General features: G+C 41.8%; 1 protein-coding gene across 2 annotated transcripts in view; it reads left to right on the forward strand.

Moving 5' to 3' along the window:
- Positions 1-1,278: 1,278 nt before the first annotated feature.
- Positions 1,279-23,173, forward strand: part of SLCO1C1 (solute carrier organic anion transporter family member 1C1) — a 43,931-nt gene continuing 22,036 nt past the window's right edge. Inside the window, exons 1-8 of one of the 2 annotated variants that reach the window (XM_054016301.1) lie at positions 1,279-1,407; positions 6,360-6,501; positions 8,396-8,528; positions 9,241-9,362; positions 11,191-11,337; positions 12,696-12,794; positions 14,639-14,884; positions 18,175-18,339. In XM_054016301.1, the coding sequence (XP_053872276.1) occupies positions 1,279-1,407; positions 6,360-6,501; positions 8,396-8,528; positions 9,241-9,362; positions 11,191-11,337; positions 12,696-12,794; positions 14,639-14,884; positions 18,175-18,339 (1,183 nt within the window). The remainder of the gene's footprint in view (positions 1,408-6,359; positions 6,502-8,395; positions 8,529-9,240; positions 9,363-11,190; positions 11,338-12,695; positions 12,795-14,638; positions 14,885-18,174; positions 18,340-23,173) is intronic. The other variant, XM_054016302.1, reaches the window with a different exon arrangement.

Raw genomic sequence — 23,173 nt, forward strand, 5'->3', positions numbered from 1 at the left:
TAGGTATAGATGAGGCCTCAGCTGGCATACTGTGTCCAATTCTAAGCACTACACTTTAGGAAAGGTGTGGACAGAGGAGAGCAACAAAAAAGAAAAGGTTTTGAAAACCTGGCCTATAATGAAAGGTTAAAAAAATTGGGCTTGTTTAGTCTTGAGAAAGAAGACTGAGGGGGCACCTCAGAATAGTCTTCAAATATGTTAAGGGCTGTTATAAATGAGATTGTGATCAATTGTTCTCCGTGTCCCCTGAAGGTAGGACTGGGCTTAATCTGCAGTAAGGCAGATGTAGGTTAGATATAAAGAAAAAACTTCTAACTATAAGGATAGTTAAGCACCAGAATAGGCTTCCAAGGCAGGTTGTGAAATCCCCATCATTGAAGGTTTAAGAACAGGTTAGACAAACACATGTCAAGGATGGTCTAGGTGTACTTGATCCAGCCATAGCTCTGTGGGCTGGACTCAATGACTTCTCAAGATCCTTTCCAGCCCTACATTTCTATGATTCTATAAAAGAATGGCAGCTTTAACGTTTCCCTATTTTTGGCCGACCTTTTCTGTTCTGTGAGACCTAGGGTTGCTTAAAGGTCAACACAAGAGATTAAAAATATTTCCTAAACCAATTTAGGGACTGAAATGATTAACAAGGCACAGTGGTATGTAGGCATGGTTTTAAGAATCGTGGAGATATTAATATTTGAAAACAAAATATTTGGTTTTTAATCTACCTCCTTCTATTTACCTCCCAAGACACAAGTTCAGGCTTTTTTCCTGTAATTGTTGACAAGATCATTGAGACTTATGGTCCCATCTGAACTGGCAAGTTATCATAGCGAATTAAAGCCACATTATTTTTCATGTTGCTCGTTGACTGATCTCAAGGAGGTAGAGAAAATTTGATGGCACTTAAAACAATTAGCTTATCTATAAACCTAATGATCTCTATGTGAAGTTAAAGAGTAATATTTACTAGCAATGCTTGATCAAATGCCTAGCAAAATCAAATCTATGCAGCACTGAGAGGGAATGAAAACACAGTTGGTTTATTGTGTATGATAGTCATTTTATCTATCTTGTCTAGGTAATCTGATTGCACATTTCCATAAGTAAACTTCTAACTCCCCATGTCTATTTTGATTATAAACTGGTAATTGCTGTCTGCACAGGAAGCAGTTTGGCAAGTTTTAATGTTATGTGACATAAGCTTTCAGTGCGGAGCCCCTACTTTACCCTTTTAAAATGTTCTTGGTGTCTTCTAGATTAGAGACCGGCGATATTATCATGGAGAATTCAGCAAAAGAAAACGCTCAATTGTTCTCAAAAACCATAATCCTGCCAATTGACAGGTCTTCATCTAAATCTGAATCTTCTGCTTCCAAGGAGAAACAAACGTGCTGTGGAGGTATAAAGGTAAGGAAGAGCTCTGAATTTTACAGCACAGACCATTGAATGGCTGAAGTTTTGTTGCTGGATGCATTTCCCCCCCAGTATATTTCTCACTGGAATGTTACCCTTTTTCCATTCAGTGTAGAAGTGATATAGATGGATCTAATTTATGAAGTTCTGATGCTGATTCAAATTTCCCTAACTTTTGGGGATGTTCAGCTCTGGGGCCGTGGTTCAGGCTCACGTGTAATGTGTGTTCAGTAGCCACTATTAACAACTAATATTTACCCACAGTTACCAGCCCATGGTATTTCCCTGAGTTAACAATAGAATAGTACACTGGTTCTCAAACTTTTTTTTTCGTGGAACACTTGAAAATCTCTGAGGGTCTCGGCGGACCACTTAATGAGCTTTCCTAATGTCATTTGTACCATTAGCTAACTATTGTGAAGTGCTTTGGATAAAAGTGCTATATAAAAAAACCCTTAATAATAATGAATGTTTTTTTGTTCTACAAATAAAAGCGCACAACTCATATTTTAATATCAGTAGTCTTGCTTTTCTAATCAGATGGATGTGCCCCTCTCCCCCGCCATGGCAGCCCCTGAGCTCTGGCTGGGAAGGAGGGGGGTCTCTCCCTCTCTCTCACACTGCAGCAGCCTCTGAGCTGGGGCTGGGAAGGGGTGTGTGTCTCTCCCTCTCTCTCACACTGCAGCATCCCCCGAGCTGGGGCTGGGAAGGAGGGGGGGTCTCTCCCTCTCTCTCACACTGCAGCATCCCCCGAGCTGGGGCTGGGAAGGAGGGAGGATCTCTCCCGCGCCACAGCAGCCCCAGAGCCGGGGCTGGGAAGGAGGGCCATCTCTCCCCGGCAGCCACAGCCCTGGACCTGGGAAAAGTTGCCTCTTTCTCTGGCCGCCGAAGCTCTGCATGTCCCAAATTCCTCCCACCCCCTTTTCTCACCTCACTGCCCCCTCCCATCTACCCTCTATTCCCCCCAAGGCCACCACCTCACCTTACCTGTGCATCTTCTCTAGGGTCCAGGCACCTAATTAGTGGAGCCACGCCTGCGCAGCTCCACTAATTAGGTGGGTGGCCCTTCATTCTCTCGCTCACCCACCCAGGTGTGCACCTTAGAGGGAACTGTCCACAGAGCACTTGAATGGAGCTCACGGACCACTGGTGGTCCATGGACCACAGCTTGAGACAGGGCCGGCTTTCGGTTTTTTGCTGCCCCAAGCAAAAAAAAAAAAAAAAAAAAATTGTGCCGCCCCAAGCACATGCTTGGTTTGCTGGTGCCTAGAGCCGATCCTGGTTTGAGAACCTCTGGAATAGTAAATGTTTGTGGTATCAGTGTGTGGGGTCAGTAAATGTCTTTTTTTTTTTTTTTTTTTTAATTGGCAGTCCTGGTAACATAGGTTTCTGGAATTTGAAAAATGATTCCTACTACTTTACGAACATCTTGAACACTTCACTGATGGAACAAACATGAATTTTGATTTGTGGTACTATGAATGAGAGATCCTGAAAACCAACAGTAATGTGTTGGTTTTTTTTGGTTCTCATCAAACTCTGAGCCCACCCAAAATTGCTGTGCTTGAATGAGAGCACTCTCTTGTGAGTTCAACTTCAGCAGCCTCAGACTTGTGATGTAGCATTGCAATGTGATAATGTCACAACACATTCACATTACAATACCATCCTGGAAGAGCACTCCCTCTGGAAATCCAGCCCTGCACAAGCGGGCGGTAGAAGATCAGTTACTTTTTCATGCAACTGGTCTTGTCTTGCAATCTGCACTCCAGGGATCGGCTTCTGCTGTGGTGTGAGTTGAGTTCACTGGGGTATATGTCGTCACAATCTGAATCAGAACATCTTTGGCTTTGCCTAATTCTTGCTCCCCTTCACATTCTTTATTCCTTCTGGTTTTCCATTGTTACAGACCATTGTTTCCAGTTACAATCTGAGCCATAGAAAGAGTCCATATTCGTAGAAAGAGTCCCATTGGTTTCAATGAGATTGGAGCCTGTAAATTACAGCCCATACCAGATAATCTGCTCTGTGATACAATGATTCTGGTAATTTTGTACAGAATAAAATGACAACTCTGACAACATAAACTCCTGAATATTTCCATTGGTCTTATCTACCACCACACAGATATCCACCATTGGGATAAACTGAAAACCACTGAAAACTGGGCCACTGTTGCTGAGAAATTAAAAACAAGTGGTATTAATTAAACCTACATTATAATAGCAATAAAATCATTGCCCCTCTGTTTGCTCAACAATAATCTGATTCCCTCATTGAATAAACCTTCAGTCACAGTTCAGCCACTCAGGAATCAGCTTATTGCCTCCAAAATACACTAATATTATAGCTCAAACAATTAGTCCAGTTTGGAAATTTTGCTGCTATCACGCTTCCGGGCCTGGAAAGCTGGGTCAGTTAACCTCTAGAAAATGTGAATAATGAGGAGATTCGGCAAATTGGTTTTGTAAACGGCCAGCCTTTCATAAACTTTGCACTTAGGTTTACTTACCAAAAAAAGCACCAGCTGATTTATGGTGAGGTCAACACCCAACTTTATCTATGTTTGGAAGTGAGCTGGAGAAGGATGGAACATCCTGGGCATTTCTACATTGCCAGTTTAATTCAGAAGCATTTTTGCTACCTCCTGATGTCAGGTTCCCTCTTAGGTAGTTCCAAGACATTTAAGAAAACTGACATCAAAATATGTCTGAAAACGAAGAGGTTTGAAGTCCTGTTTTCATTACATCATCTACCCCTGAAAATCATATTCATGTTTTTACATGACCATATAAAATCCAAAGACATTAACGCGCACACAGAGGAAAATGACAGTTATGCTTATTTTCCTTGGAAAGCTTTCTGAAAGCCCTCCTGGTGGGAAATACTGTTCATACTATACAAAGTGGGGAAAGTTTTATTTAAATTATAGCAGGCACTTAGGAGATTTCCACGGTAGCAGCCCGTGCTGGGAAGCAATGCAAGTGGGACACGGGAAATTAGAAAGCGCAATGCGAAAGTTTGCATTAAACTTCAATACCAATTCTACAATCAATAGACCAAATTATGTACTAGGAGGGAAGTGTTCCTATGGAGCTCTTGATTTACCCCGTTTTATGTAATTGTACTTGGGATAGTCATAAATGCATAGCATGGGGGAGAGTGTGGCCCTTGGTGTGTGTTATACATTGTGACGTGCATCATTGCTATGGTTTTTTTCCTACACAAAGAAAAGCCATATACGTGCAGTCAGCACAGCCTTTGTTTGATAGTGAAAAAACGACGTGTGGCCTCCATTAGAAAGCATACAGTGTTTGACTCTATTCTGGAGATGGTTGCATCTGACTGAAAATAACTAGCTGTGCAAAAAGAGATGTGGGGAGTCTCCATTTAACAGATACAGTACACAGAAATCTAGTCTGTGTTAGGGCTGGCCTTACTCATGGTACCACGTAATGGCTAGGTCCCTAGATCATAAATCTCCCCCATCTCTAGTGTCCTCAGCCCGGTTGTCACTCCAGCACAGTGGTGGTCTCTCTTCTGGCAGATAGTAACTTGTCCCTCCACCCAGGTCACTACTGAAGTCCACCCCTTTCGTCTAACAAAGTGTAGAAGTCCAAAATCCCCCCAGAAAGAGTTTCTGGCTTGGCTCAGCTCCGGGCCCCTGAAGACCTCACAACCTTACTTCAGGGCTTACAATGTCTTTATCTCTCTTACCTCAGGTTATGTCATCCTTGTTGCTGGTTGGTAGGGGAGCCCAGGCCCGCCCTCTCTGCAGGGCTCTGACCCAGGGCTCTGTGAGAGGCAGTAATATCAAGCACCCAGGCATGCTCTGAGGTTACCTCCCTCGACCACTTCCTACCATTTACTTTCTCAGCTCAGTGCATGGTCATATTCTCACAAACAATCCGAGAAAAGCTAGAGTGCGGGGTTCTTTAATCCTTAAGGATCTTTAATCTGGTCCTCTTCTGCGGCCTTGGGTACCTGTTGCTTGCGGACCCCCCTTCTCTGCAGCAACAGCTCCTACTGTACCCTTACTTGGGCACTCTCAGATAGATCTTTCACCACTTGCTATCCCTGTCCCCCTTTCTGAGCTGTCTGGCTTGCTTTTAAACTCCACCTCCTGCTGGAGCAGGCTCTGCAGGTGCAATGGGATGGGACCACATGGGCCTAGAACTGCTCCTTAACCCTCTTCTATCCCTGTGTGGGGTTTATATACCCCATCACACAGACATAAGAAAAAAACATATATACACTGAAGTTACTATATGACAGGATGTTTGATGGGGGAAAGATCGTTCTACAAAGGACATTTTTCATATGAAGAATTTTAAAATGAAGGTTTGAGGATGGCTCCTGGGATTGATAAAGGGATGCAGCACCTTTTGTCTCATGCTCATTGGTTAACATCCAGTCCAGATTGGGGTTGTTTAAAGCCCCTATTCTGCAAGTTGCTCCATAGTAGCAGATTCTCCTGTCCTGGGTCCCAGTGACTTCAGTAAGAACAACTTTCAGGATAAGGGTTTTAAAGTTATTACCATTGGATGGCTGGTCCCCTATGTGAAATGGGTTGCTACTGTCAGTCTATTCCCTAGTGAATAAGTGTTCATATGAAAAAAAACCTATCCAAATTGACAGTAATTGCTTCTACAGGAGGCTGAATTATCCCCCTATCCCTAGAGACAGGGTTTGCTTTGTCATTTTGTTGTCTCCTGCTAGAGATAATAGCGGTGTTGTCTGACAGTGAAGGAAATTTGAACTGCTGCTGTCCATGAGCTGTGGATAAACAGAAGATTGTCAATCCAGCACCTTTCACAAACACGAAGAAAAATCACTCATAATAATAATTAATAATAAAAGTATATTTTAAAAAAATGTTTAATTCAATTAATACAACAAAATATTTGTTATAGTATGATCTTAATTACCATCGACTTCTCTCACAGATATTTCTTGGCGCATTATCCTTTGTTTACTTCGCTAAAGCATTGTCAGGAAGTTATCTAAAAAGTACCATCACCCAAATAGAAAGAAGATTCGATATCCCTTCTTCTTTGGTTGGTGTTATTGACGGCAGCTTTGAAATTGGTATGTGGTGCTTTCATTTTCAGACAAAACTAATGCCACCTGTCATTGTGGCAAATGATCGTACAAGTCTCATAGGCCTATTGAAGTTAAATGAGATCCATCTGGCAAGAGCAAATGTGGCCTTTAATATGTGTTTACATTTGGTGTGACAGTGATGAGACTGCGCTTAACGTGGCCCTGACCATGTAATGGTTGAAACTGGGGTGGTGACTGCTGCTTTAGAGATGGTTCTTGTTAGCACTGTTTTTCTGAACCAGCATGGACAGGGATTTTATTGTGAGAAATCTGATAGCCAGGATATAGCCTACTCCCCTAGGGCTTGTCTATACTTACGCGCTGGTTCGGCGGCAGGCAATCGAACTTCTGGGTTCGATTTATCGCGTCTAATCTGGACGCGATAAATCGAACTCAGAAGTGCTCCCCATCGACTCTGGTAATCCTGCTCGCCGTGAGGAGTACGCGGAGTCGACAGGGGAGCCTGCCTGCCGGGTCTGGACCGCGGTAAGTTCGAACTAAGGTACGTCGACTTCAGCTACGTTATTCACGTAGCTGAAGTTCCGTACCTTAGTTCGATTTGAGGGTTTAGTGTAGACCAAGCCCTAGATAGCACAATGCAGGGTTGTGGCGGAGCCTGATTCACCCATAGTGTGGCCTGAGCTGCAGACATTTCATTTATCCATGTAATTCAGCAGTGGTGCCCACAGTTGTACGCACAGAGTGTACTATTGGCAGTGGTGAGGAGTGGCAGCGCTAGCAGCTGCCCCACTGCCAATTCAGCTTTGGTCCTGCACTCCCTCTGTCATGATGGAGGGGCTGCGGGGCCAAACCAGAGTGAGCACATTGGGCAGGGGGAGGCCAGTGCTGCTCCGCCTTGCGGCTGCTGCATGGTGAGGCAGGTCCTACTTCAGGGCTTCCCACAAGGGAGCCTGCCCAGCCTCATCCTGTCCCCCTCTCAGGGATCGGGGTGTGATGCTGCACCTGGGCAAGCCAGGCTGAGAGGCAGGGGCTGAGCCTAGCAAAGACTTGGGGCGTGGAAAGCTGGGGCCGACAGCTACAGTGGGGTTGGCTCCACAGGGACTGATGGGGTGTACCATGGAGGAAAATTCCAGGGGGGCACCTCTGTAATTAAGTGCTGTGGTAAGGGAGCTGCATACATCAGACCATGTATTATTCTTTCCTTAGGCAAGCCCAACCAGAGACATGTACCATGGAGGTTATTGGTTACCTTGAAGCAGTGTTAAAAGGGTTTGGCACTGGTGTTAGCAGTAGACAAAAGACAATAATTTTCTTGTGCACTGTTCGCCCTCTCTCCCCTGGCGTTGTCACTGAGATCCCCTCCTGTGTGATCCAGCCAGGATAGCTCTGTGACTTGGTAAATGGTGAGAATACAAAGGTCAAATCCTATATTGCCTCCATTGGTCAATGGATCAAGGGTACTCCTGCACTGAGATCTCCAACATGACATTATGTAAAGTTACCATCAAACCTTTGGACTTATGTCAAAATTTCTTCAGTTTAGTGTTTTGTGGCATTTTAGCACTCCTGGGAATATATTATTGGCTAAGGTACCCAAAGTCCTATTACTTGGCTGCCTCATTCCCTTCCCACTTCCCCCCACCCCGCTTGACATTCCACCTCTCTTTCCAGTGACTGGCATCTGGCTAGGTCCTCGTTTCCAGCTGCTTCTACAGGTGCCCATGTTCTTCCTAACTGATCCTGGACACTTGCACAACTATTTGGAAACAAGGAGGAGACCCACGACCATGTGAGCAGCCATCTTTCTGTGGACCCCAACAACTGTTATATAGGCCAGGATTTGGGAATGACTGGTTTAGCGTGTAGTTCACTTATGAGTGTGTTGTAAATTCAAGTTACCTTTTTGTATTTTTCAAAGGGAATCTCCTAATCATAATTCTTGTAAGCTACTTTGGAGCGAAACTTCATAGGCCAAAGATAATTGGAGCTGGTTGCCTAATAATGTCAGCTGGAACCTTTCTAATTGCGATGCCCCAATTCTTTATGGGACGGTAAGTGCAAAGCAATCTGTTCTTTCTGTTCAGAAAGAAATGCACTAGCACAGAACTTACCTTTTGCCCATGAACCTATTTAAACTACATAGACACTGTATGCACCTATTCAAACCACATAGACACTGATTGTGGAAGTGCTGATGGGAACAGAGAGTAATATGGTTACTATTATTAATTGTTTATTACAAATAGATTATTTATTACTATAGTTGAGCAAATAATAGAAAAAATATTCCATCAATATCCATGCAAATTTGAAATTCGTTTCTGATTAGTTGACATTTGTAAGCCCTTTCTGGGCATGATCTAAAGCCCGTTGGAGCCGTCTATGATGAAGTGACGAATAAAAACAGAAAATAGTGTGTAGGAAAGAACTATGTAGGACCCAGAGGACAATCCCACTATTTTGTATTCTACACTAGACCAGATTTGGAACTCAGAATACCAGGTGATCTTCTGGGATGTGGCCCCATGCACACTTCATACAGTACAATATTCTTACAAAATACATTTACTTATGTAACCCCTCTCAACATGTATACAGATAACCTGTAATCCAGGCAGCTTGTTGGGATCACCTTAATCAGATGCACCTGAGACTTCATTTAAGTGCTTTGGTACATGTGTATCTTCAATGAGGATGCAATGAAATTTTCTGTTGTAATATATCGTAACGGGGAGAAGAGTAAAGATGTTGATTTTTACACAGCTATAGGTATGAGATATTTTCTTCCTCCACCAATTCTACTGTCAGCATCTCCCCATGTCTACAGGATAAAAGCCAAATACCACTCTCAGTCTTAGAAAGGTCTCAAGCCAAAATAAATGCAGGTAAGAATATTCCATTTAAAAAATATATATATTGTGTATGTATGTAGGTGGGTCTGGTAGCACTGGCTATTATGAAGGTTGCCCAATACGTCACATTATAAGACCCAGTTTTCAGTTGCCATACTTTAACTATTTGGGGTGAAATTTTCCATGCTGTGTCTGCCTCTGGCTGGAAGTTTCTGTGGAAATTTTGGCCAAATGGGTTCAGCCAGTTCCAAGAACAAGCACAGCACAACTCCCATTGACTTTAGCTGGAGCTGTGAGCGCTCAGTACTACTGCAGATCTATCCCCAGGGTCTCAGATCAGGCACCCAGAAAACGAGGAACGAACAATTTGTGACTACATGTGAAAATTCTGGTTTAAGTGACTTGTCCAGCATCACATATACATTGCGAATTCTGTGGCAGAGGCAGGGATAGAATCCAGTTCCCCAGGGCAGCATTCAACTGCTGTAACAATAGGACCTCTTCTCTTCTCTCACTGTGTATCCTCTGCCACATTCACTATGTACTTTTCTGCTTCTGCAACAAGTGAGGCAGGAGGTCCCACAGACAATAGCCTCTTTCACTGCACAATCCTGATTCATCCCCAGAATAGCTCCATGTTGCCACACATTGAACAACAGGAAGAAAACAATATTAAATAGCTGCTCCTTAAGTGAGCACCGTCCATCCTGTGCACTCAATGAGGCAGAGGCCCTATGTAAAAAAATAAATAGTATGTGATCATGTAATTAAAGACTGTATCATAATACAAACATGCTCTAAGGGGCCAAATTAAGGTTGCATAAGCAACCTTAATTCTGGCATTTCTTAACTTTTGAGCGCTGACTTTGTGACCTTAATAATGCTCTTTTAACATAGTTTGTGTGTGTGTTATATATACACAAGATATATCCCAAGCAACCATGTAAAGGCAATTATCTTTGTTTCATATCTGTGCTACTTTTTGCACTAGAAACATAGCTGAGCCTGCTTTAATGCCATCTTTTAATTCCCCCAATCCTGGGGCCAGCCAGAGGCTAGTAAGATCCCTGGCATAAATTGAAGCAGCCTGAAAAATGCTTATTTCCAGCTGCCTGTGGGTAGGGATAGCTTGATCTTAAGAACACCCTGAGATACCTTCATATAGGAGAATGGTAAGGATTGCAGGGATGGAAGTGCTATACGCCATCTGAGCATTCCCCCATAATTGTGAACTCTCAGTGGGATAGATCTGCTGATTTTACAGCTGCTTGGTGCTGCATCAATTTCACAGGTGCCTTGCTAGGTGGGATGACTGCCATAAAGCCGTGTGTGCAGGTTCTGCGGGAATCTCAATAAACTCAAATACGTCAACATTCAACATTTATTGGTCCAAAAGATAAAATAAAGCCTGGTCTTTGTCATTGCATTGGCACAATCCAGGAATTGAAATAACCTATTACCTGTGTGGCACTGAGGAAAATATAGATTCCAAAGCCAATAGGGGCTCTACTGATATTTGCCTGTATGACTTAAAGAGAACCATTAGAGTCCCTTTTATCTCTGCTCACAATGCTACAGAATGTTAGCTGTTTGGATGAAATGCATGAGGTGTGTGGTACAGCACAGGCACTGAATCTGGTGCATAAAACAGCATAGAAGTGGTTTAAAATTCCATTCTGTCGACTGGCCTTGGGAGTGTTGTTTTAGCTTTGCAATAAATCTGTGGGCTCAGTTCTTCCTTCCAGTTACACAGGTGCCAACAGGAAATGTACCTGTACATCTGAGGACAGAGCTGAGTCCTGTGTGTTCAATGTCAAAATGTCACAAACCATGTCTTGTTTTACTCTCTTTCTGAATCCAGGATGTGAAAAAGAAGTTGGATCGTCCATGTGGATCTATGTTTTGCTGGGGAATCTTTTGCGTGGGATAGGGGAGACTCCTATCCAGCCTTTGGGAATTACATATATTGACGATTATGCCAGCGAAGAAAGTGCTGCTTTCTACATTGGTAATATAATAATTCAAATTACTTGATCCTAATGTCTTATTTTTTGCAAGAAGTAAATTGAGTTGTTTTCAGTAGCAGAATGAGTGACATTAAATTAACTTGTCCTGATTATTTTGCTTGCATGGTTTAAAATTTTCAAGGTTTTATTTAAAAGTTGTGTGCATTTTAGGGGCCAAATTCCACTCTTGATTACACCAGTGCAATCCCATTATCTTCATTGAGAAAATAATTTGGCCTTGGATTCCTGCTGCTACCTTAATCTTATTAAATCTTCTGCATGTGGATTAGTGGATTACACACTCAATTCTCTGGAGGGGAATAGAAATGTATATAGCATAGATTTATTTGTAGCATGGAATTTAAATTATGGACAGACAAACTATTATGAACAGAATCAAAACGTGGAATCTTCCCTCCAAACTGAATCAGAACCAGTCATATGTTGAGGGTCGAAATACTTAAAAGAACTTTTTCCCTATTTTCAGGTTTCAGAGTAGCAGCCGTGTTAGTCTGTATCCGCAAAAAGAACAGAAGTACTTGTGGCACCTTAGAGACTAACAAATTTATTAGAGCATAAACTGAAGTGGGCTGTAGTCCACGAAAGCTTATGCTCTAATAAATTTGTTAGTCTCTAAGGTGCCACAAGTACTCCTGTTCTTTTCCCTATTGTGTTTCATGTGTGACCATACCTGTATATTAAGATGAAATACCATCTGGAAGGTTTTTATCACTAGAGACTTTTTTTTTTTTTTTTTAAGTATTTCTAGTCTGGTTAGAAGTGAGATCTACCAGAAATTTTATGCAAAAATTTGTTCTTGCAAGATTTCCAGATCAATTTTGAAAACTCAAAGGATGTGTGTGGGTTGGATAAGAGCCAAATAAAAAACATCTGAACTTAATCCAATGTGACGTGCTGAACCTTTTTGAGGTTTGTCCATCACTGATAAAATATGTTGGTTAATGTACACGCGTTTTCTGACCACCTTATACATAATTTGCAACCCTGTTGGTGGCACTTTTGAATTTGGAACACAAATTTCCATGAAATCACTTATTCCAGGCTGAATTTGGTCTGTTAATTGGGTGACAGCAAAAAACCAAAAGTGAAATTTTAATGCAATGAGCCAATTTTTGCTTTTTGATACAATGGTGCTAGTCTGGAACAATTCCATTATCTGGGAATAAGAATGAGATTATTTTGGATTTGCACCAATGTGTGTGAAGGCAGAATTTGGTCCTGCATGTTAAGATACAGATCACTTTTCACTGATACTGTACACAAGAACAGAGCATGACAATGTATGAAAACAGAGTAATTTAAGGCAGAAAAATGACAGTTTCCTTGTGTTTTTTTGCAGGGTGTGTACAGACAGTTGCAATTTTAGGCCCAATATTTGGTTTTCTTTTAGGATCCCTCTGTGCCAAACTATATGTTGACATTGGCTTTGTAGACTTGGGTAAGTCAGAAAAATCTTTTAAAAATTGTTTACTCTATGTGTCGCACTGAAAAGTTCCAAACCCTTCAAAGTAAATGATATGGGGGATATAAAAAGGCAGGTTAAATTAAAGGCTTGAAGGTAGTTGGCTTTGGAAGTTTTTAAACTGAAAAATTATTTCCAGCATAAGAAGAATTCTCTTTTCTCCCCCCCCCCATCATAATACTGCTTAAATTAAATAAAAGACATTAAAATACAATCCCTTGAATTCAGCAAAACCCGTCAGTAAAAAAAGTGATATATTCTGCATGCATGTTTTCTAAAATAATGGGATTTTGGATTTTTTTGTAGAGACCGAATGCCTAGAGTATAAGAAAGGGACTGAATGAGGTGTAAGGTACTTCTCAACATGAATAAGGATGGCAGAATCTGACCCCAAAATAGGTCATATAATTAGAGCTGGTTGGAAAATGTTGTTTATTCCCCCCTCCCCAAAGATAATTTTTGACTTTTCAGCAAAAAAAAACCCCCAACCCTCCTCCCCCCCGCACCAGAAAAACTGATTTTTTTTTTTTCTTTTTTGGACAATGGTTCCGATTTTTGGTTTTCTGACTTTTTTTTTTTTTTTTAAGGTAAGCTGAATTTTTTTGTTTGGTCAACCTCCCCCCCAGTTTTCATCCAAAAAAAGTTTGGATGGAAATTGTTTAACCATCCTTAAATAGACTCTTTTAGTGAATGTTTTGAATTCCTTGTCCTGACTGTACTGGGACGGGGTAAACAGCAATGCATAAATAACTCTTTGTTGTTGCTGTATTTTTGAAATCTGTTCTACTGATAAGATGATCTCTATCAGTGGGACTGATCTTGTGAACTGCCAAACACTTGCCCCTTCCACTCTTAGTGACTTAATAGGAAGTTGCTTAGCACATGTCATGAACAGGATCAGAGTTTGAATATGAAACATTGATCGAAACACGTGGCACAATTATTTATTTTTAAACCCTACGGGTAGATAGATTTTGTTTGTGTCAGTGCTGGAGAAAATACAATCGGGATTTTGATGTGATATAAATGCTGATTACATTGAACCCAAATCACAAGTTATACAGAAATATGAGAACTCAAAAGAAAAACTCCCAGTCTGCATGGGAGATGTGGCAGCATCATGGTTATATGCCTCAATGGCAACCTTTCCAACCACTTAAGGAACAGTCAGGGGTGAAAGTAACTTAAAGGATTTACCGGTATGCCGGAGTCCTGAGTGGGGCGTGGCCTCAACCGGAAGGGGCGTGGCCTCAACCGGACGGGGCATGGCCTTTCAAGATTTAAAGGCCCTGGGGCTCTGGCTGTGGCTGGGAGCCCCAGGGCCTTTAAATCACCCTGGAGCTACCAGCGGCAGAGGCGGCTGGGAGCTCAGGGGTGAATTAACAGGCTCGGGGGTCTGGCCGCCGCGGAGCTCCGGGCCCTTTAAATCACCATGGGAGCCCGGCTGCCAGAGCTCCGGCAGTGATTTAAAGGGCCCGGGACTCCCCGCAGTGGCTGGAGCCCTAAGCCCTTTAAATCACCGCCACGGAAGCCAGTCTAGTCCAGCACGGTGTACTGGCTCTTGCCGATACGCTGTACTGGACCGGCTTACTTTCACCTCTGGAAACAGTGTAGATAGTTTCTAAAGGGGTGTGTACTCCACAACTGTCAGAAAAGTATTGGATGTGGGTGGGGATGGTGACTATGGAAAAAGAGATCTGGGGTCTGTTGAAGAAATAAGAATCTCTACTGGGAGAGGTACCCTCCAAAGTTTGCTTTGCTCTTAACAAACTTTCACTAAATATGCAAATATGTCCCTCTTTCCCCCCCCTGTACCACAGACAGTATAACAATAACTCACAATGATGCCCGATGGGTAGGAGCTTGGTGGCTTGGTTATTTAATAGCAGGTGTGTTAAGTGTTCTGGCTGCCATCCCATTCTGGTTCTTACCAAAGCACCTGCCAAGACCAGAAAGCAGAAAGGATTCCAGTACCTCCTCTGAGCAGTCAAAGTTCATTATTGAAGATAACAGCGAGCATCACAGATCTTATGAACAGCAAGTAAAGATACTTGAAATGGCGAAAGGCAAGTAAACACATTTTGTTTTATAACTGTTTAGTTTTACACCTTACCTTTCAGGCCTTACCTTACCTCTGTTTAAAGGCCTCAGAGTTGATATTGGCTTAGTGGCACATTAGGATTAGCAATATGAACAAAAGGGGCCCTCTAATTGCTTCCTTGCCCCTCATCTCCTACGGCACAGTTTCTCCAGCTGGGTTTTTGACCCTGAAGTGATCCATGAGGCTGTTGGGGAACAATTTGCAAAAAGGCTAGATCTTTCCCTGTAAAAGATGTATGTTTAAACAAACCCAATACAAAGGGGACCTATAACCCCCCCCTCAAAAAAATAGCTAAAATTACAGAAAGTTTATAACCCCCTACTGTAAAATCTTGAGGTTGATTGCAAGCACCGTGTTCAGAAAAACAAATGGGAAAATAATTGGCTTCTACTCACATGAGCACGCCCAGGCTGAACAAAATGCGGGAAAAGGCAAAGTTATGGCATCTGCTTGTATGGAAGCAGGACAAAAAAATATTTTATTTATAAGACCAAGCCACACTATTTCAGTTTAACTAATGCCCTTCCCTCTAATTTCTGGGAATTTTACGTCAGCAAGTTGGCAAGAGAATTCCCAGTTATTCACTAGCAACACCTGGGATTTTGGATCAAAGTGAAATAAACCTGGGGATGTTACAGCATTTTGGCTACCTAATGATAGAAAAATGGTGGTGGTTCTTTATTTAGTGGATGCATGCAACATTTATGCGCTATACTGAGTTCCACTCATTTACATTGAGGTCATGAACAAGCCAAGGATATAATCAACTTTGGCTAAAGCCTGAATTAAATCCTTCTCTTTGTGACAGGGAGGAGAAAAAGGAGAGAGAGAGAAATTTAATGAGGGCCTGAAAGTAAATATTTTTTCTTTTATTGCTATGCCTACCTTTTGCTGGAAATATAAAAATATCACAAAAAAGGCTTTTTGTGTTGTATTTCCAATGTGCCTCAAAAGAGAACAGAAGAACGGCCATAGTGGGTCAGACCAACTGTTCATCTAGCCCAGTATCCTGTCTTCTGTCAGTGGCCAATGCCAGGTGCTTCAGAGGGAATGAACAGAACAAGCAATCATCAAGTGATCCATCCCCTGTCACCCATTCCCAGCTTCTAGCAAATAGAGGCAAGGGACACACACAGCATCCCTGACCATCTTGGCTAATAGCCACTAAAGGACCTATCTTCTATGAGAATATCTAGTTCTTTTTTGAACCCTGTTATGGTTTAGGCCTCTGGTAATGAGTTCCACAGGTTGACTGTGCGTTATTTGAAGAAGTACTTCCATTTGTGTGTTTTAAATCTGCTGCCTATTAATTTAATTGGGCAACTCCTAGCTCTTGTGTTATGTGAAAGAGTAAATAACACTTCCTTATTTACTTTCTCCACACAAGTCATTATTTTATAGACCCATCATAGCCCTTCTCTGTGCTTTTTTCAATTCTAATGTATCTTTTTTGAGATGGGGTGACCAGAACTTCATGTGGTATTCAAGGTGTGGACATACCATGGATTTATATAGAGGCATTATGATATTTTCTGTCTTACTATCTATTCTTTTCCTAATGGTTCCTAACACTCTGTTAGCTTTTGTGACTGCTGCTGCATATTGAACAGATCTTTTCAGTGAACTATGCACAATGACTCCAAGATCTTTCTTTACTGGTAACAGCTAATTTAGAATCCATCATCTTGTATGTATAGTTGGGATTATATTTTCCAATGTGCATTACTTTGCATTTATCAAGATTGAATTTCCTCTACCATTTTGTTGCCCAGTCACACAGTTTTGTGAGATCCCTTTTTAATTCTTTGCAGTCTGCTTTGGACTTAACTAGCTTGAGTAATTTTGTATTGTGTGCAAATTTTGCCACTTCGCTCTTTGAATTCCTTTTTTTCCAGATCATTTATGACTATGTTGAACAGCACTGGTTCTAGTACAGACCTCTGGGGGAAACCACTATTTACCTCTCTCCATGCTGAAAAATGACCATTTATTCCTACCCATTGTTTCCTGCCTTTTAAACGGTTACTGATCCATGAGGGAACCTTCTTTCTTATCTCATGACTGCTTACTTAGCTTAAGAGCCTTTGGTGAGGAATCTTGTCAAAGGCTTTCTGAAAGTCTAAGTACACTACATCCACTGGATCACCATTATTCTCATGCTTGTTGACCCCCTCAACGAATTCTAATAGATTGGTGAGGCATGATTTCCCTTTACAAAAGCCAAGTTGACCCTTCCCCAACAAATCGTGTTCATCTATGTGTCTGATAATTCTGTTCTTTACTATAGTTTCAACCAATTTGCCTGGTACTGAAGTTAGGCTCACTGGCCTGTAATTGCTGAAATCACCTCTGGAGCCTTTTATAAAAAATGGTGTCATATTACCTATCGTCCAGTCATTGGGTACAGAAGCTGATTTAAATAATAGATTACTTACCACACTTAGTAGTTCTGCAATTTCATATTTGAGTTCCTTCAGAACTTTTGGGTGAATACCATCTGGTCCTGGTGACTTATTGCTGTTCAAATTAACAGTTAGATTTATCAGTGAGAACAGGAAATCAAGGTATTATAAAATCATCTGAAAATATTGCCTTCACAGATCCCTTCTCTTGCATGTGTGTGAGTCAAAGAGTGACTGTTGAAGCAGTTTCCACAGACAGCAAATTGAAACTTATCCAACCCTCTCTGCCCTTTAAAGTTCATCCAGCTCTAAAATATATACCAAAGCTGATCAAAGTAGTGATGGGGCACAGTCTAGTTAAAGCACTGAGTGGGGAATCACAAGATCTGGATTCTAGTCCCAGATATTCCACAGACTAGTTTTTCGTTGGCCTTAGATTTCCAAAAGGGTCTCTAGTTTTGGGTGCCTCAGCAGTTGAGTAAGACAATTTGACTCATATAGGGTCAAGCCAGTTGAAGCCAGTGGGAAGTGTGAGTGCTCAGTGCACCTGAAAATCAGGTTCTTAGTTGTTTAAAGTTGAATACCAAAAAAAGTGAGGCACTCAAAACAAAATACCATTTTTGAAAGTTTGAAACTTAACTAGTTTGTTCCTCCCTCCCCCCCCGCCCTCCCTCAATATGTAAAATAGGGATCATACCCACCTCCCAGCAACGCTGTGGAACTGACTTCATTAATCTTTATTAAGCATTGTATGGTCCTTGATGGGAAGGTGCTATTGAATTACAAAATACTATTCATATTAATTATTGTTTTTCCAGTTTGCTTTTCACTAACAGAGCATTTTGGTTTGCAGATTTCCTGCCATCAGTGAAGAACCTCTTCGGAAATCCAGTTTACTTTCTATATTTGTGTGCAAGCATCATTCAGTTCAATTCTTTAATTGGCATGGTAACATATAAACCAAAATATATTGAGCAACAGTATGGGCAATCATCTTCAAAAACGAATTTTGTTATAGGTATGTTAAGTCAACTTCTTGGTACCTTAAAAATGGAAACCTTTAGGATTGCCGATTGGTAGACAGAAATGGGCAAAAAATGCTTCTGAAGACTACTTTCTGCTCCCCTTGTAATATTTTTAAATATCAGATGCTGAACATGAATCTGTTTTATCATTGGGTTTAGCACTTAATTAACTCTGAGTTTAAGTGTATGCGAGAGCTGCTGCAAGGGATTGTTGAGATTGCTGGTTTACTTACCCTTCTTCCAGAAAATATAAAAGAAAAATATCAGGCAATCACAAGAAAATAACTTAAATCAGGAATTAATTTTAAAATAATTTCTGTAAATATATATTTATAAGTATTGCTCACTTCCTGACTTCCCATTCCAACAAACTGAGCATCAGTTCAGAAAGAGGGGTAGGGACCTGTCACGGGGTCACTCACCACACTGGCGCCTCCTGCTGAGTGTTTCGGGAATTAGCTCAGCCCCAGTGGATGCACCCTTGTGTGATGGTGGCTCTACTGTCCTCACCTCCATTTGAAGACCCCTTACGGCTCCTTCCTCTCAGCGTCTGCTATGTGGCACAGCCCTCCCGCCATGTCACCATCCAATTTCCCCCTCTTCTGGGGTACTCCTCCAGCAAGAGTCCAGCCACTCCTCGTAGCAGCTTGGCCACTCCTTCAGTGAGGGGGACCCAGGCCCGCCCACTACTCCAGGTCCTGGCTGAGGGACCCTGCCAACAGCAGCTTCCTGCTGCCTCTTCCTTCCAGGTCACTGTCTCTATTCCCTGAGCCACTTCCCCGCAGCCTCTGTTCCTTCTTCTCCTGTCTCTGGCTCCAGCTCCTTTGCCCTCTTCCCCAGGGCCTCAAGCATGTAAGTCCTGGCAGCCTGCCAGGAGCCCTCTAGGAAGCCAGTCTTCTCCTTAGGGCTCCTTGCAGCAGACTAACCCACTCTGGTCTGCATCTTCCTTTTATATGAGCCGGCTCAGCTCTGATAGGCTGGTCCAGCCACCATCCTAATTGTCTGCAGCTGCCACCCTAATGGGCTGTTTCCCCTGTAGCCAGTCCTTTGGCTGCCTGCTGCTCAGCCTCCCTAGGCTGGTTTTAATCCTCTCAAGGCCAGTGTGGGGCAGGTGCCCCATCACAGGACCCAATTATGGTGTAGCTGTAGCATCGCTAGACTTTATTAAGAAATTAGTTAAATAATGTTATTCTCAATTAACAGACGGAGGTAAAGAAAACCCGCTGGGCTTCATATTTACCTCCTATAAAATGCTTACAATTTTGAGTTATTTGCATGTGAGAATGTTCAAAAGAAAAGAATAGGTGATGCTGAAGTGAGCCACAGTGACATGACTGAGCAGGTCTCTCAATTGTCCTACTTTGCTCTTACTGTAAGACACCTCTTCCTGCTGCCTTCCTGTTGGTCTGTGCTATGCTGCTTGTTCCCCAGTTCCAGATCACACCTTCCTACTGCTGACTTCATCCTTCCCCCATTTCCAGGCTGTACCAATGTTATAGTGCATTCTCCATGAGACTTAAGGGAGATATAACATGTTCTCACCCATAAATTATCACCTTGCCCTGCAGAGAGTCCTTACTGGGGCTGAGGCAGTGCTGTCCCTGTTCATTCAGAAAGGGGTAGATCCACCAGACAAGGTACCTTTCATACATAGATGGAGTGGAGACAATCCCTGGTTATTTAATTATATTTCACTTGTTACAGTGAGCCTGTCATGAAAAGAGTACCCCAGTTGCAGTGGCCTAGATATTCAGTGCTGTCCTTGTATAGACCTTGGAGGCACTTCTCCATGCACTTTCTAAAGTTCATAATTGTGTGTAACATTTGGTTGGACTAGGAGTGTAATCCGGTATAATATCAAAGTATGCCATTAATCATACTGAGTCATGGTTAAATTTGGCTGCAGCTGGGATGCCCTCTGTGATATTCTCTGTAAAGCCATTACCATTCAAATTCCTGCTCAAGATCCACTTCTAGCATGATGTCGATAAGATTGTATCCACCTAATATTGCTTATGTCAAAATCTACATTAACGCATCTGCTGCTATGTGATTTCTCTTAATAGAGAGTCTGGAAGTTAACATGGGCTTTTTTTCCCCTACGTTTGAACTAGATATCTTACAAATAATAGCAAAAGTCATGCCCCCCATAATTGCGGATTGCTTTATATTCAATCATGTGTTTGTCTTAAGCAGGGGTCAGCAACCTTTCAGAAGTGGTGAGCTGAGTCTTCACTTATTCACTCTAATTTATGGTTTCGCGTGCCAGTCATACATTTTAACATTTTTAGAAGATCTCTTTCTATAAGTCTATAATATATAACTAAACTATTGTTGTATGTAAAGTAAATAAGGTTTCAAAATGTTTAAGAAGCTTCATTTAAAATTAAATTAAAATGCAGAGCCCCCCGGACCGGTGGCCAGGACCCAGGCAGTGTGAGTGCCACTGAAAATCATCTCGCGTGCCACCTTTGGCATGCGTGCCATAGGTTGCCTATCCCTGGTCTTAAGTATACATCAGAATGCATCAGCTCAATGAAGGAATGTAAAGCTGTGTAAAACAAAGGCTCTCATTTCTTGGCAACATCTTTAGGATGGTGAATCTCAGCCTGGCCATTTGGGGAAGCCTGAGGTTTGAATTAAATTACTGAGTTTCAGTGTCTCAACCATATTAGACAACAAGGAGGTTTGCATCTAATACAGAAAAGACTGTCTTCATTTCATGGATCTCAAGACACAGCACAGCAACAGAGGTATACATATGCAGAAAAGCCACATTGATCCATTGTGCTATGTGAATTCCTTGAAGATAGAAGTTGGAATTTCCTGGCATGAGACCCATAGAAATGTAGACAAGTAAAGGTGATGGCCAGAAAAGCATTCAAAACAATTCATATAGGCAATACAGTAGTTTGCATTGTATATAAAGATTTTCCTAGTGCTAAGCTTTCAACTATGTGTGAAATGATTTAGGATTAATACCCATCTAATTTCACAAAGCTCTGGAACCGTGCTTGGCAAAGGTTATGTGACTCTGCTGTGTTTGAAAGAGTTCTAGCTGTATTGCCATCACTAGAAGGCAGATCACTGAATTCCTCCTTGACACAAAGCATGGTTCGGGCAGCCAACAATGACCTTCCTGAGGGTCTCTGCCTGAATTCCTGTGATAAATATCAGGATTAGCAAAGGCTGTAAGAGGTCTGAAGCATAGCAACTACAAAACAGTTGGCGGTGTTAAATAGTTACAGTACAAAAGGGGCACTGCAGGATTCTTACACCAAAGAATATTTAGAAGAGCCAAAGGGGCCTGATGCATTCTTTAGGCAAACTTTTGCTACTTTTTAAAGTATTGTTTGTACCACTCTCAAAGATGAGGCTCAAACACAACAGAACTGGACATGCTCCCTGCTCTAACGCGTTTACCAGCTAGGCTTTAGAGCTGGCACTACAAGTGAGAGCCAGCATTGTAGAACTAACAAGTTGAGAGTATTGGGATGACATATATATAAATAAGATCCCGGAGTGACTCTCTTAGCTCATGCATACGGCATTGTAAACACTGCTTTCTAAAAATCGTAAAGTGGGATTTTTAGAAGCACTGAGTTGTCAAATTTCTATTTCCATAGATGCCAATAGGAGTTTTATCTTTGACTTCAGTGGGAGCAGAATTAGCCCCACACCAAACACGTTTGAAAATCCCACCCTTCATTAGTTGTCTTCCTATAGGCTTTGTGGAGAAAATTAGCTTTATCTTGTTTTATTCTTAGTTTATTACAAAATATTGATAGGCATGTTTACCTCCACTATGTTCATTTTCAAATCGGTGAATTCATACAGTTTCCTATAAAGATGAACGTTTAAAGAAACATGCAATTAAAATATATATCACAATGCTTCCTCATTCAGTGGTAAACATATCATTTGTACAAGCTATACAGTGAAAGTGTTACTGGTATGTATGCAGTAAACCTCTGAGCAATATATATCTATGGAAAATATTGACTTGCATATAATATATATATCACTGTTTTCTATTGGATTGAATAAGATCTATTCTAATAATTAATAGGCCATCTAGTGGCTGTCTTCTAAGCCTACTTTAACAAAAACAACGAGGAGTTCGGTGGCACCTTAAAGACTAACAGATGTATTTGAGCATAAGCTTTCGTGGGTAAAAAACCCACTTCTTCAGATCCATGGAGTGAAAATTACAGATGTAGGCATTATTATACTGACACATGAAGAGAAGGGAGTTACCTAACAAGTGGAGAACCAGTGTGGACAAGGCCAATTCAATCAGGGTGGATGTAGTCTACTCCCAATAATTGATGAGGAGGTGTCAATGCCAAGAGAGGGAAAGTTGCTTCTGTCATGAGCCAGCCACTCCCAGTCCCTATTCAAGCCCAAATTAATGGTGTTAAATTTGCAAATGAATTTTAGTTCTGCAGTTTCTCTTTGAAGTCTGTTTTTAAAGTTTTTTTCTTCAAGTATGGGTACTTTTAAATCTGTTATAGTATGTCCAGGGAGATTGAAGTGTTCTCCTACTGGCTTTTGTATGTTACTATTCCTGATGTCCGATTTGTGTCCATTTATTCTTTTACGTAGAGACTTTCTGGTTTGGCCAATGTACATGGCAGAGGGGCATTGCTGGCACATGATGGCATATATCACATTAGTAGATGTGCAGGTGAATGAGCCCCTGATGGTGTGGCTGATGTGGTTGGGTCCTCTGATGGTGTCACTAGAGTAGATATGGGGACAGAGTAGGCAACGAGGTTTGCTACAGGGATTGGTTCCTGGGTTAGTGTTTCTGTGGTGTGGTGTGTA

This window comes from Malaclemys terrapin, chromosome 1 (assembly GCF_027887155.1).
Source record: "Malaclemys terrapin pileata isolate rMalTer1 chromosome 1, rMalTer1.hap1, whole genome shotgun sequence".
In the NCBI taxonomy this organism is placed as follows: Eukaryota; Metazoa; Chordata; order Testudines; family Emydidae; genus Malaclemys; species Malaclemys terrapin.